Below are 15716 nucleotides of genomic sequence, written 5' to 3' on the forward strand. Positions count from 1 at the left end.
GGAAAGGGCCTTTTCGTTATCTAGTAATAACAGTGTTTTAAGGGGAGGGGGGAAAAAGAGAGAGAGAGCATCTTGCCTACTGATTTCTTAAATTATGTTAAAGGAAAAGTACATGTTCTTTACCCCGGGGGAAATTTTCCCGTGGTGAATTTGGCTCCAGCTTCCTTCGGCTCGAAGGAGAGACGCAGGGAGTGAGCGCGGGATGCCCGCGCAGCTCCCCCCGGCCCTGCCTCGGCCCTGCCTCGGCCCGGCCCCGGCCCGGCCCCGGCCCGGCCCCGGCCCTGCCCCGGCCCTGCCCCGGCCCCGGCCCTGCCCCGGCCTCCTTCCCGCCTCGCCCGCCGCCCTCCGCGTTACCGCGGCGACGGGCGGGAGCCGCGGCGGGACGGGCGCCGGGGCTGCCGGGCTGCGGGGCTCGTACCGCGGCCACAGCGGCAGCGGGGGCGGCAGGAGCGGAGGGGAGAGCCCGGCAGGTAACGGGGGTGGGGGGCGGCCGCGGAAGCCCGGCGGTGCTGTCCGTGCCCCCGTCCCCTCAGGGGCCCGGCAAGGTGCCAAGGCTGTCCCTGTGCCCGTGTCACCTCAGGTGTCGGTCTCCTGTGGCTGGTCCTGCGGCAGGATCGCCTTTGGTGCCCGGTCCTTTTTCAGCCCGCGCCCCTCCGGCAGTGTCACCTGCGGTGCGGGTCCCCTGTGGAGACAGCGCCCCTTTGGCAGTGTCACCTCAGGAGCCTGCTCCCTGCGGAGCCAAGGCTCGGAGCCGTGTGCCATCGCCCACACCTCTGTGGGTGCCCGAGGCGTGAGAGCCCCACTGCCCTTCCCCGCGGGGAACTGGGGCTGGGTCATGCTCCCCCGCCAGCCCTGATGTTCCTGCACACAGGCAGGCGTGCCCCACACCCCTGTGTCCTGCTGGACCCACAGAACCGGGCTGGCCTCAGCAACAGCGTTGTTCTGATCCTCCTGCCCAGGTAAATGCGTGTCTCGGACTGCATCTGCCGGGCAAGGGAGTGACTAGTCAATGGGAATCCGAAATTGTGTTTGAGAGCCTGGGTGGAGGTTAATCACAGTGTGCAAAGGTACCAGTGTTTGATGAGCTCAGCCACGGATCTGTGGCACATTTAGATACACCTGCTTCCGAGTGTTTTCCCAAATCATTGGCATCGCACAACAGGGAATGATCCAAAACAAATTTCTGTTTGGAGACCCAGGGCTAAGTTCAAGCTCAGCACCACCTCTGCTATCTCAGTGCTGCACCAAGTGCAAAAATTGCTGTCAGAGAGCTGAGCTTACTCCCAAAGTTTTTGTCTTGCCCATTCCAGCCTGCAATTAGAGCTTCACTCCCTTGTGCTTGTTGTTTGCAATGAGAAAATTCCATAATATGAAAGGAAAGCATGGAACTCTGCAGTTTGCACTACTTGGCTATGTAAATGAATGCATTTAAGAATCTGAATTACTTGATTTTTGGTGTTTTAACAGGTTAAAACAACAATCAGTGTTATGGAGGAGGACTTAGAAGTGTTCCAGGAACAAGCTGTGACTAAGTATGTAATGACTTACTGTCTTGGGAGTTGAATATATGATGGTATTAAATTATGTAGGTTTATTAAAAATGTGAAATGCAAAATATTAATGACTTTGGAAGCAAACTTGATTCTCTATGTCTTCTGCTTTCCATGCAAACTGGAGAAGTTGCTGATAATTAAGACAAGACATCTTACTGCTTGCATCTCACTGTTTCTGTTAGTTATTTAAATGTTTTATTGTTAGTTATTTAAATGTTTTAAATATTCATACCTGAACCAGAGGCGGGGGGGGAATGAAAGCTATGTGGGGTTTTATTAAGATGTTACGAAACGTTATTTCAAACTTTTTTTTAAGAAGTACTTGAAGTTGCTAGGCTACAGTGATATAAACTTACTTATCACAGCTCCTAAAACATTAAGAATCTTGAAAAAAATTCATTGCTAAAGCCATAGCCTTGTTTCGCACAGATAATAACTACAACGGTTTTCTCCAAGTATTAAGTGCACTTTTCATAAGAACACATAATCATTTCTTATTTTTACATTGTCCAAGTGTAGTTCTTTTAATTTTAATCTAAAAAAATGTTAGTAGTTTTTTACTCTAAAAAATATGTTAGCACAAATTCTTTCTGAAGAAGTGAGAACATGAGTAAGATTTGATGTAGGACCCCATCTTGTTCAGTATCTTCAAGGAACACACAAATATAAGTACTTCCTCACTTAATGACTTAAACAGAATATTTATCCATCATAATTTTGTAAGGAAACTTACTAATTACTTTTCAAATTAACCAGCATAAAAGAATTTCTTAAAATAAAAGAAGCATGATCTATTGTATCTTTTTCTGCCCCAATAAAGTTTTTAATGGGATTTAAAGGTGTACTGTGTCATACTGAAGAATAATGCATGCACTTTTCGTGATAGATATAAATTGCTGCAATAAAATATTCTGATAATTGTGGTCTCCCCCCCTTTATTTTTCTTTGAGGAAATTCTTTTTTTCATATCATAGTTATATGATTTGTAGAAGTAGCCATATAAAAACTTGAATTAGAAAACCCCAGAGGTACTGCAATTCTTTTGCTACAAGTCAGAAGCCTATTTCAAAAATTCAGGATTCTGTTTTGCTTTTATTTTAATCAGTATATGAAATTTTGGGCTATTGCAGATGAATCTAGAGGAATTTGTCCTATCATAAACCCTAATTCTTCCTAGCTAGCTATTTCCATTAACTATACAAAGAATCTGGAAGAGTCGTTTAGGATACTCCTTCACTGAAAGGAAACAATTTCAGTCTATGCTGACAGTATTCCAGGGATAATGCAGTGCCTTTAAAATTTGGGAAAATGGCTGAGTAATGGTGGTGAAAATCATGACAATTACATTCCAGCTGCGAGGACTCATAAATCACAAATTGTCTGTCCATAGATGTGTGTGATTCAGTATGGCTGAAAGCTGTTAAATAAGTTAGTTGTAGTTCTTACAATGGAACTTTGGGGTAGAAGATTCTATCACAACTGGTTTGTATATTTCCTATTTTTAGAGCAAGGTTTGTGATAATAAAATGAATTAATATTGACTGTAGAAGCTGTGGTAAATATCCAAACCTAATGAATATACTATGTAAAATTGAATAAGTTTTGCTTGTGTTTGCATAAATGTGGCCATACTTATTTTCCTATTTGTAAGCAAGTGTAAATAATAAGAGAAGAAAGTATAAAGTCCAGGGAGACAGTATGAACCAAGCATTCTTAAATCATCTGTTTTTAAATAACAGCTTCATGGACAGTACCATTCTTTCTATGTCTGTTAGCAAACTATTAGAAAAAAGCAGACCTATGCAGAACTCCAAAGCAAAAGATGGATAAATAGAAGTAGAAAGGTCTAACTAGTGCAAAAATCGTTTGTGATAAAGAAAAAGGCCTGGAGGTGGTAAAACTTTTTTAAATTTGGAAACATTTTGTTTTGCATGAAGATAAATAGTTATTAATGACAGTAGAATATGACTCATCTCTATTTTCACTTATATGGAGACAGAATAAAAGAAGACTAAGAGCTTGCCCACACTACTTTAAAATGAGATAACTTTAAGTGTTCTGAGCTGTTTCAAAGTAAATGAACCAAAAAAAAAAATTAGCTGCCACTTGCTGAAGTACAAGTCATTACTTCCCTGTATGATGAATCCATTCAATGTATGCATTCAACGAACTGGGAATACTGAATCCACATGGGTAAAAAAACTTCTTTGCTTATGAGAAAATTCATTCTTTCTGTGTTTGTTTACATGACATCTTATTAAACAAAAGAAACCACTGCATTCCACATCCAGTGACCAAAACTAATTCTCATGACTATGGTGCCATATAATTAGCTATATTCTGAGGGGCTAATTAGCATTCTTTTCAAAACACTAGTGGACTACAGCAATAGTTACTGCAGCAAGTAGCACCTCTCTGCTCGTGGGTGGAGATGACTGCAGATCAGTGTTCAGTGCCAGAGCCTTGTTACAGAGTAGTTTTGATAGAGCAGCAGCAGTAATCTACAACTTCATGTACAGATTTCCTTTTGCAGCTGCAAGTGTGCTTATGGGATCCAGGTAAGGAATTAGAGAAAGTGAAGAGAGACTGAGAAGCTCTTCCAGAAGGGATTTTTCTTTCAACAGCTCCCTTTTGTATAATGATGGCTCTAGGTTCAAGAAGCATGCAAGAACATTTAAGAGAATTTTTTTTTAGCAAAAAATGCAGAATTTGCCATGTGCAGGAAGGTCTGAAAGAGGCAGGTGAAATTTAAGAGTGAAGGGTGTCAGCCATGGTGGATCTGAAAGGGTAATCTGATTATCTAGGCTAGAAGTTGTGTTCTTACTTGCATAACAATATTTAGATTATCCATATGACCCACAGTAAGGCAAGTATCTGTTTCTGAAGGTTGATATCACCTAGCTGAGTCATTGCTGGTGGTTCATCAAAGTGCTGCTATGTGACATTTGAGGAGGCTGGAAGTGGACAGGTCTTTGCAGCAGGATCAAGGAAAAGGTAGTCCTGATATAGCAAGTAGATCTGATAAAGGAGTATAGCTTTATCTTCTGTTTCCAAATTCCCATTTGGCATTCCACACAGAGGCAATCAAAGTTTACCCATCATTAATGCTACTTTTGAGATGGGTTCCAGGCAATTGGGAGGGAGGTGTTTTTCTTTTGAGAGACACACATCACTTGCTTGCAGTTTGGTCATTGTCATCCTATGATTTGTATTAAATTTTAAAATGGCACTTGTTGCCATGAGTTTTTCCTGGTTTGGCTGAGCGTTCATATTAAAGGAGAAGTCTGTACCTTCTCACGCTCTTTTAATGTAAACATCAGCTATGTTCTATAAACATAGCCATTGTTTTTACATTCCCTGCTGGGACAAACAAGACTGTGTGACAGTCCCCTTAACCAATGTGGTGGGAAGGTAGGAATTCCTTCCTCCAATCCACAGGCCTAATAGGAAAAGTATAAAAGTAGGTTTTTGTAAATAAACCGGGTCTTCTGCCCTGCTGCTCTGTTGCACCCAGATCTGTGTCCCCAGTCTGTTTTCTGGCTAGGCCTCCACGGTGATAGGCACTGACAAGAGTTTTAATGTTAAAAAGTCACTAAGATTTATATGTGCAGTTAAAAAGCCCTTCCAAGCTTAACATCGATAGTTACGGTTTCAAGGATTTGTGGATGTAAAAGAAGTTTTAAAGAATTTAACTTTTTAAAAAATCATGCTAAATTTTGATTATGATATTATAAATCTAAAAAATTCACTCAAATTTCCTGTAATAATTACCAAAACAAAGGATGTGCGCAATTTAAGCACCAGATGAAAGATTTCTGATAAACCCATATGCACATTAAGGAACTGTGTCTTCAGTTTAGTGCAGTCAAAAGTTTAGCATGCAAGCAAACTCAAGATTGATGAAGTGAGGTTCCACCTACACTCAAAGGCATCATTTAACTTTCCCATTTCTTTCTTTCTGTTGTTGAAAAGTGGTTAATTCGATCACAATTAAAATAGAATTGTAGCAATGTAAATAAATTTTGTTTTCTCCCTTATTCTTTGTTTGAAAAAATAAATCTCTTTATGTTTTTAGAGCTTCTCCATGTGAAGCTGAACTTCAGGAATTAGTGCATCAAATTGACATCATGGTAAACAGAAAGCAAGTAGAATGGGAAAGCAAGATGAGAGCTTTGGAAGCAAAGATGGATATCCAGGATCAAGAATTAGCAAGTGCCCAAATCAAACTGGATCAAAAAGGTCAAGAGGTATCTAAGAATATCACATTCTATAAAGAAAGTATTTATTCTGGTAGTTTCTTGTTAGTATGCTTTAAATTCTCTATAAGAAGACCATTTGTTCTATCATGTAAAAATACCAAACACCCCTTAAAGGTCACTAATTATCCTTAGTGTTTTGTTTTAAAGTGTGCTTCCGTTCTGAAAAGTGATTGTAAAAATGTCATTGAAAATCTCATATTTCTTCTATTTCCCTAAAGTCTACATCAAATATTCTCGGGTTAGCTGTAATAAGATAATTTGATGTTTTTTCTAAATGCCAGAACTTCCCATTTCATCAGAAATTTTAAATGGAAGAATGCAGTTCAAATAGGCTCCCAAAATTATCTCTTTGTTACTCCTGTTAATACCCGTTTTTTAATATTTTACATTATATATCTTTGTATGATAATTTTATTCATTGTGAAGGTTCAAAATGTATTACTACTTAGACTTTCTTATGAACCCTAAAGCCCCAGTATACCTGATGTTGTCTGTACTTCACAGTCTTTTCTGCTGAATAAGTATTTGGAAGCATTGAGAAATCCTTACATAGCATTCAGTTCTAGTTCAAACCAGCTGAATTTCGGTGTTTACAGGAGGACATTCTTGTGTGAGCTAGGTGGCTAAATTGCCCGTGGGGGTTTTGAAAATGGAGTGACTCTCCCTAATGAGCAATTAGGAACTTGCCCTTAGTCCCTGCAGTCAGAGGAACCAAGAGAATTCAAGTAGCCCATCCTCAAGGCATCAGTTTATTTGCTGTACACAGACTTTATCTGAAATACTTTAACATATCCTACCAAGCTTCCAGCTGCCCCTCCAGAAAAGCACAGGTGCAATGTCTGCTCTCTGTCATATTTCTCAGGTCTCTGTGAAACTCACAAATGGCACTGCACTTAGGGAACTGAAATTAATCTACAGTGTCTTCTGGTAATTTGTACATAAATACTGGAAGGTAATTTGTATCATTTTATAAGCCATGCAAGGAAAATTTTCACGATGGGTAACAGCATAGTTGAGTTAAAAAAGCTTTCAGAAATGAAATTTCTGTAATGACAGACTTGTATTATGATTAAATCATAACATCACTGTGCAATGAGATTTTTTTACTATAAAATCCCTAATTTGATGTTGACACAATCTGGGTCTATGGTATGCAGTTTTATTATCAAGTTACTGAATTAATATTTATTTTTACTATCTCTCCTTAAAGCAGTGGTCTTCTTTCAAAGTTTGAAATTACTTTCCCAAAAATTACAGATTTTGAAAAATGTCAGAAAAGGTACATTTGGATGCTTATTTTAATTTTAGGTGGAACTTCTTCAACAAGAATTGGAAAACTTACAGAAAACTAAAAATGAAATGGCTCAGAGTTATGAAACTCAGCTTCAAGCACTGAAATCTCAAGTAAGAAAAATGTCAGTTTCATTATTTTGTGATTGCAGTGTAAAAAACTAGTACAAGCCAAATTGTATAGATGTGCCATTATGGATTTGGGAAAGATGAATTGTGTCATACAAATGATGATGACTACAGCTTCCGAGCAGGCTCCACTATGATTTATGTACTGTCATGTCAAAACTCTTTGGATGGATTTTGATGTGGATGTGGCATCTGTTATGAAGACAGATACTTGATTTCCTAACTTCAGACTAATAAACTAAAGCCTTGGTGAATAAATAAAATAGGTAATTGGATTCATGCTAATATGAATCTGATGCACGTTAGGGATTTTAAGATTCATACTGTGCCTATCATGTCTTTGCTATGCCTTTTTCTGGTGTCAGTTTCCCTGATTTACTCAACTGTTCAAATGGCTTGATGGCTTTCCATAAGGTGTGGATTTCCATTTTATCAAAAGTGGAGTAACCCACATAAATGATGTTGGGAGTTTGTTCTGACTTTATTTATTTCAGAGTGTTCTTGCAGTCCAGAAAGCCAGTTGTATCCTGGGCTGCATAAAAAGAAATGTGACCAACAGATTTAGGGAGGTTGTTCTCCCCCTCTTTTCTGTGCTGGTGAGGCCCCACCTGCAGTGCTGTGTCCAGCTCGGGGTCCCCAGTACGAGAAACACTTGGACCTCTTGGAGTGACTCAAGAGGAGGCCACGAAGAAGATCAGAGGGGTCTGGCCCATCTCTCTGGTGAAGACAGGCTGAGAGAAAGGACAAGGGGTTTCAACTGAATGAGTGCAGATTTAGACTGTACCTGAGGAACAATTTATTATTTTTTTCAGTGGGATGATAAGACATTGGAACAGGTTGCCCAGAGAAGTTGTGAATGCCCCGTTCCTTGAAGTGTTCAAGGCCAGACTGGATAGGGCTTAGAGCAAGCTGGTCTAATGGAAGGTGCCCCTGTTTGTGGCAGAGGAGTTGGACCAGATGATCTTTTAAAGGTCCCTTTCAACCCAAACCATTCTATGGTTTTATGATTCAGTTTGGCTGTGTTTGCTCAGCATCTGCGTTTTTGTTTCTTTAGTATTTTCTACTCCAGTCATGAATCTAAATTCTTAGAAAACTTGAGCTGATTCTGTTTCTTAGATTTTAACAACTAAGGTATAAAACTCTGCATTGTTTCCTGCTAGCTTTGTGTCCCTTCACTGGTTTCTCCTACCAGAGATGTAGTGTTATAATTCAGAATTTCCAGTCACCACACTTATTATATAGTGATATCGGATTGCATAAATTGGATATCATTATTTTCATTTAGAAGTGACAGTGCACCTGAGTCCATCAAATTAATAAATGTATTACTTATTTTTAATGTTATATTGTCTTTAATTCATATTTTCTTTTACATATGAGAACTAATTTGGAAAAGAGTTCTGTATATAGGCAGTGAATGCTTTGGCTGTTTTGTAATTAACACTTTTAATCATCTGGGAAAGTAGCAAGAAATAAACCTGGTTTATAATTTACACAAATTACAGAAAAGCATCGTCTTAGCATGATCATTGTGAAGATAAACATCATACAATGAAAAAGAGTGTGACATTTTATCCATAAGTAGTAAGGTATCTTTAGCAATGCAGAACTATCCTCAAAAATATAGCAGAGCTCTCTTTTCTTTGTAACATTTACTGCAATACTTTTCACTTCCTTATTATTTTTCTTATCCCATGCTAGAAATACTTGGGTTTATGTTACATGTTGTTGCTAATACCATCACTGAAATTGAACCTTCTGAAATTGAAAGTCCAGGCCATTTTTCATAAAGATTTTTATTTTGAAGTTTTTAATTAGCCTACAAGTCCTTTCCATGGGCAAATGCAACCTGTTTTCCCTTTTACTTTTTTAAAGAAGCTGACATTTTCTAACCTACAAGCTTTTCTCTTTTTTTTCTGGTTATATTTCTTGCCCAAATTTTCCTTTTTAGTTACCACTCAGACCACTTAACCTTTCTTTGAGTTTTTTGATTGCTTCTTCTTCTATCTTTATAAAAGAACTTTGCTTTTCTAGCTCTTAAGAATAAACATCACTTTCCCAATCCATGTCTCCAAACATTTCATTCTCTCTCAGTCATCCTATTTATTTTTCTAAAGGTTCCAGCACTGATGCCATTTGCATTTAATTTTCCATTCCCCGTTCCTCTCCTTTGACCAAATGATATTTCTTCATGAAATATCCACCTCGCTTACCTTGACTGAAAAAAAGCCTGTTAAATGCCTGTGTTAAGGAGCCTGCCCTGATTCCCTATGTGATAAACAGAAGTCTGCTTGTCAGACTTTTGTTTATCACAATTTCTAGCACCTATGCTAGACAGTAGAACTGTCCCACTCCGCTCCTCTAGCTTTTGCCTCATCTCCTTATTGAGTTTCTTTCCTGAGTTACAGTGCTGCAGTGTCTGCAACGGAATAGCTTTAATGTCCCCAGTTCTCAGCTACACAAACTCATATCTAAAATATAGACCTTCTGTGACAATATTAATCTTTGGCTTATCTCCTTTGATTCCCTTCTTTTGGTTCTTATTCTCACTTGGAAGTTATACCACCTTCTGAACTGTAGAGCCTTAGGAGCTACAATTTAGTTTTGCCCAAATAGAGTGTTACTGTTTACCAATAGCATTGTATCTTTCTCTGCAAATGTATTCTTAAAATCCCTCCCAAGATTTTTTTTTCCTTCTTGATCTTGATAGAAATGGTAAGGATCACTTTTTCTAGCTATCAGAATGCTAGGATATTCAGAACAAATTTCTTTCTGTGGTCCTGTGTGCTTTTAATCCTTGGTACTGCTAAATCCAGCTGTTTAATGAGCAGTGTTCCCTCTGAATTGATTGTGTGCCTGTTGAATATAGTAAAACCTATACTTTTCTTTTATTAGGGAAATAATTCCTGGTATGTAACCTGAAACTCCTAGGCCACACTGTTGCATTCATTCAAAAGTGCAGCATTTTGTCATAACTAAATAGCAAAAATTTTTGAGGTTCATCTGCATTACTTTGATCCTTCTTTTTATTGTCTAGTAGGTATTCTCTCTTTGAAAGTGATGGAAAAATGCCTCTTTTTTTTTTTTTTTAACATGTACAATATGCGAATGGAACAACTTGTGCCTTTTAAAGCAAATATCTGGCCTTTAACAGTAGTTTTGGCTTTTAGTCTAGTTTCCAGTCATCATAACATCCAGACTATAATTTACCTTTAATATCCTACTGTCATTAAATATCTAAGACTCAAACTAAATTTTCTCATTTTGACCACTCTGTTCCATTTTGGACTGATTCACTGAATTGTTGGGTCCTGTATTTCCTGGCCTTTTTAGCATACACCTTCCAATATCTGTCTTATCTGAATTTAGTCTTCCCAGGCATTACATATGCCATAATATATTTGAGAGCAAAACTGTTATTAGAAAAACTATATCTTCCTTCCAAGGTCAGTGAGTTCCATGTTGTTTGAGCCTGGATACTCTGACTCATTTTAAATATTTTATCTTAATTCTGTTCTCCAGGAAAGTCAATTTCAAATACAGGCAGCTTCACTGCAAGACTTTTGATTTGGTTCTGAAGGTGATAAGTCAGCTCTGTATGCCCATGTTATACAGAGTTACTATCCAGACATTCCAAGTTGGTGAAATCTATGCCTGAGCCTCTTCATATCATGACACTTTCTAATCCAGGACAATCTGTCTTCTTGTCATTTTTTCAGTTATTTTTTGCTGTCTCATATTATGATTCTCAAGTTCATGTCAAATGGGTCTGTGAAGTTTCCAGATTATTTTTAATTAGTTTCCGTTCTCTATCTTTTCTGGACTTCTTTTGCCATGTTCGTTATCTGAACGGACCTCAATTGCTCATTCCGTGTTGACTCAACAGGATTCCATTCCACTTCCAAACAGTAGTTCACTTTGAGCTATTAACAAAAATATGAGATTTTATGGATTTTTTTGGTATATACAGAGAATTTTATTTGAGAGTCAGGGTGTTTTTTTAAAGTCATATATACTTAAATGTAAAGGAACTGCGCAACAAGAGACATGAACAGTATTTATTGTAAACTTCTTTTCTGCACAATATTCTTCCCTATGTTCTTTCACTCAACTTTCCTCAAGATCACATTTTTAGTGTTTCCTTTATCAATATCCTTAAGTTTGCATTTTGTTTTCAAAACAAAATGTACATATTCCTACTAAACAGTATCACTTTTCTGTATCAAACCTGTTAACAGGTGCTAGACAGACCCTTTATTTTGTGCAGTGTAGTGAACTGATGTGAAAAATGTCTGTTTTTCTGGAAAGGCTGGTCCTTCTCCTAGTACCTTTTCTTCTGTGCCTCTGACTCCTAAGCCAGGCTTTCATGTTGACATCAGTAGGCAGTGTCTGCTGTCTATTTGGGGTCTAATTCTGAGACCCACTCAGTGGTACCAGAAGAGTGCCATCATCACACACATAACATTTCAACAATTTTCATCATAAGAAAGAAACACGCAAGTTTAGAGTATATTAATGATAATCTTTCATTCTGGCTAGTGAAGCACCCTTTAAAAATGTCAACACAAGATGGCAGTAAACAAGTATAGAACATTCCATATGAGCACTGTACAGGAAATGACTCTGTGGGTGACTGTGCCATGGAGAACTGCAGCAGAATTGAGTAGCTGACAAATGAACCCACTTGAACAGTTAACATTTCTATGGGAGCTTAGTCTTGTTCTTCTGTGATGACTTTATTAATTGATTTTACCTTTATTAATTGATTTTTTTTGTTTGTTTGTTTCATTGATTACACGTTTAGACTGCTAAAGCTACAGTTCGTGATTCTAGTTTAAAGAAAACTTTGGCCATGTGGTCATCCTTGATAGATTCTGCATGTTCAACTCTACTTTTGTTTGTAGTTCTCGAAGTTGACACATAGTTATGAAAAGCTACAGTCACATCAGTTAAAACGAAAAAAGCTCGAAAGCAGAGAAAAATGTGAGGAAAACCAGGAAACATCATCTAACCCAAGGAATTTATATGTGACACTGGAGGTAAGAATAGCTTTTGGTTTTATTTTAATTTTAATATGCTTCTAGAACTAATTTTTGATTTAAAATTGTAAGGTTTATTTCACTCCTAATTTTACAAAAAATATATAATTGTCTTGTTTTTGCAAGAATGGTTCTTAGTTTTAATATTTTTTAATACCAATATTTATTGTAAGTTTAACTATAAATTAATTTTACTGTTTTCCTGAGGAATATATGTGTACTGGATAACACAATCCCTTGTGGCATGAGAGCTTGTAGGATATGCAGGATATTGTCACACAATGCCAACCATTAATTCAAGTTTTATAGACCTCAGAACAACCTTGACCACACTGGGCTACATAGAAGAAAGGATTTAGGATTGGAAAACTGCTTGTTACACATACATCTTGTCAGCACCCATGTGCCTGAGGCAATCCATGACCTTGACCTCAGTGCTTGATTTCCCTAGGCAGTGTATGAGGAAGGATTAGCATCCTCCAGAATCCAAGATACCTACTGAGGGACTAGATAATAGGTGCTGAGGACAGGATTCAGTCATATTCCCTATCCCTTTGGACACAGGCTGGATTTTAGTGGACTTATTCTTGAATACAGGAAGACACTGATTTTTGTTCATAATTCCCAGCGCTGACCTCTCACAGCTTACTTTATGATCTGCAGAATTATCAGGTATTTATTAGACCATCGGGAAAGTTAGGCAAGATAGAGAACTTGTAGAGAGTGTGCCCACAAGTGGTGTCTTCTCTCCAAATACTCCTCTGGCTGCATTCACTGGGGCAGAAACTGATATTCAGTATTATTTCTTGTAACTGAGCAATATAGCTATGTTAATTTTAGCTGCTTCTTTTTTACCTATCCAATAAATTTCCTAATATCCTGAGCTAAATGAAACAACTTCAGAAGGAAAAATTCAGGAGCCTATTGAAAAATAACATTTGTCTAGTAGGTAGAAAACTAACATGGGAAGATTATACTTCAGGTTCTCTCTTGAAAGATTTTTACACTGAGTCCTCCACCTATGGGAAGAACAGTCTAACCAGTAATCTCATGCAGCGTAAGATGATCACAAAATTCATATTTTCTCTGTCCATCCTTTGTGAAGAGCATAATAAAGTAGTGTGTGCTCCATGTGCTTACTGGGCTGGGTGCTGTAGGCAAAGCCAGGAGAGTGGTACCAGTTGATACAGGAGCTGCTTGCCCAGGTGCTAAGCACTGGGAGGACTTACACATTTATGATGTAGATGATTTGGACACTTTGAGGACTTTGCAATCAAAAAATTCAGCTCAGTAGATTTTAAGTAATTTCCTACTTTTAACCCAAATTAAGCAGGGTCTTAGGATCTGTATTTTGGACTTGCCTTCTATAAAGATACAGGACTAACTTCTGTGACCTCCAGGTTCCTGTATCTACATAGACACATCCCAGCTCTACATGATGTTGGCTGTCTCTTTCACATGGTAGTTCTCACCATCAGAAAAGCTACAGTGCTTTGGATTGCAGCATAGCTGCCAACATCAGCTACTACAAGAATAATAAATGGATTGTACATCTATCATTGATATATCACTACTGTCAGCTAATTTGAGAATAACCTTACTCAAGATTAAAATGTGAAAATAATGTAAGACAATGCTATAATTTGATTAATTATGCAGTATGAAAAATGAGTACTTGGAATATATTCAGCAAATTTGAGTATTCAGGAAATAATTAGTGTGGTGAAAATCTACTAAACTCAGCAGTGCTTTAGTAAAGCCTTGAACCTGAAGTCCTCATTAAGTAGTCTGAAACTCCATTTGTATCATGTTTTATAAAATAGGAAGATGTTTATTGTTTTAAATGCCAAAGCAGATATTAGGAAAGCTATGAAAGAAGATTTGTATTAATCTATGTTGAGAAATAGTCAGGGTTTTTTCAGTAGCAAAAAACCCCCTTATTGTTTAAAATTTGGGGAATATGCCAGTTTAGCTTAATTATAAAATATCATCTGTCTTTTTGGAACAACATTTCCATTAGTTTTCAATATATAAATCAATGTACTGGTTTTTTGCTAAATTTTCAAACTAAAAGAGCAACAGCTCTAGTAACTGAAATTCTCCTTGTTTTTAGGATATTGCCTTTCAAATGTATTTGTGAACATGTAATGTTTGGCTTGAGTTAAAAGCAAATTCAAACACACTATAAATATGAATGTAAGTCCAAATACAAAAACAATATTAGGTAATTCTAATATAGTAGAATTTCTAAAACAGTTTTTTGTTTAAACTAGATGAACTCAGAAGCTGAAGCAGCAACTTTAAAGAGAGCAAGAAATAAAATTTATTCAATGTAGCTGCTGTCCCGTTAAAAACAAAGGCAAAAGGGAGCATTTTGTGTCTGAATGTTAAGGGTTTGATTCCCTGCTGATGATCCTGCTCAACACTGATATAGCTTTAAAGTCACAGGAACTATTACCCAATAAAATTTGTGTATCATAGTAATAACTAATATTTTATGGTTTTTATTCAATTGTTATGTTTACACTCGTTCTCAGATCAATAGCCCTTAAGACTGGTCTTTGTCTGGTGCGGATGACTGGATGGCTGGTTTATAGAATTGTTCCTTTATTAACTTCTTTCCAAAATTATACATATTTCTTCAAATGATACAAATTACAAAATTCTTTAGATTGAGGAAAATAGATAATTTCTCTATGTTCACTAGCCTTGTTTTGTTGTCTTTCAGGAATTTGAGGCAAAATCACAAGAATGGGAAAAGAATGGGACAGCCTGTGTAAATAATCCTGTTTATGTAGATATGCAACCAAAATTATTGCCCGAGAAATGTAATTTATTTCAGGTAAAATTCCTCCCTTCCTGCTATAGGACGAAAATGAACTCTTCGCTCATCTAGAGCTTATTTTAACTTAATTTTTAAAAACTAAGCTTACAGTGAATCTTACAATGCATTTCTATATTAGTAGTGAATATAGGGCAAGGCAGAACCATACTGGAAGATCTAATGATACATGCAGTTATTTTAGTTTAATTCTCTCATGAAAATGATAAAATTAATAAGGATCATGATGAAAATGCTAAGATTTCTTTAAAAAAAACCCCAAACAATTGCAAAAAACAGTGAGTGTTCTTTTTTACTTTTTAAGCATATTATGGAGATACTTTTCCATGCTATTTACTAATATGCAATTAATTGTGACACGTTATTAAAAAGTATCTTACCAAGCACGTAGTGTATGCCATTACAGTGTTGACACAAGTATAAAGTTCCTTCAAATCTGATAGCCTTCATTGTTTTGAAGATCATAAATATACACCAGTATCATTTATGCAGAAAAATGAATTTTCATATGCTACTCCAGAATTACTCTTGGAGTTGTTTGTTGGATCACTTAGTCCTTTTTTTCATACTTCGCAGCCTTCTAGTTACCATGCAGTAGCTTGGT

General features: G+C 37.3%; 1 protein-coding gene across 4 annotated transcripts in view; it reads left to right on the forward strand.

Moving 5' to 3' along the window:
* The first annotated feature begins 321 nt into the window (after positions 1-321).
* The window catches only part of DEUP1 (deuterosome assembly protein 1), a 43702-nt gene continuing 28307 nt past the window's right edge, over positions 322-15716 (forward strand). The window contains exons 1-7 of one of the 4 annotated variants that reach the window (XM_063394471.1): positions 447-470; positions 1468-1532; positions 4440-4547; positions 5629-5800; positions 7121-7216; positions 12136-12270; positions 14999-15112. In XM_063394471.1, the coding sequence (XP_063250541.1) occupies positions 5681-5800; positions 7121-7216; positions 12136-12270; positions 14999-15112 (465 nt within the window). In that variant the 5' untranslated portion in view covers positions 447-470; positions 1468-1532; positions 4440-4547; positions 5629-5680. Of the gene's footprint in view, positions 471-1467; positions 1533-4439; positions 4548-5628; positions 5801-7120; positions 7217-12135; positions 12271-14998; positions 15113-15716 lie in introns of those variants that run through there. The other 3 variants (XM_063394474.1, XM_063394472.1, XM_063394473.1) reach the window with 3 other exon arrangements.

Source organism: Prinia subflava, chromosome 3, assembly GCF_021018805.1.
Source record: "Prinia subflava isolate CZ2003 ecotype Zambia chromosome 3, Cam_Psub_1.2, whole genome shotgun sequence".
Lineage (NCBI taxonomy): Eukaryota > Metazoa > Chordata > Aves > Passeriformes > Cisticolidae > Prinia > Prinia subflava.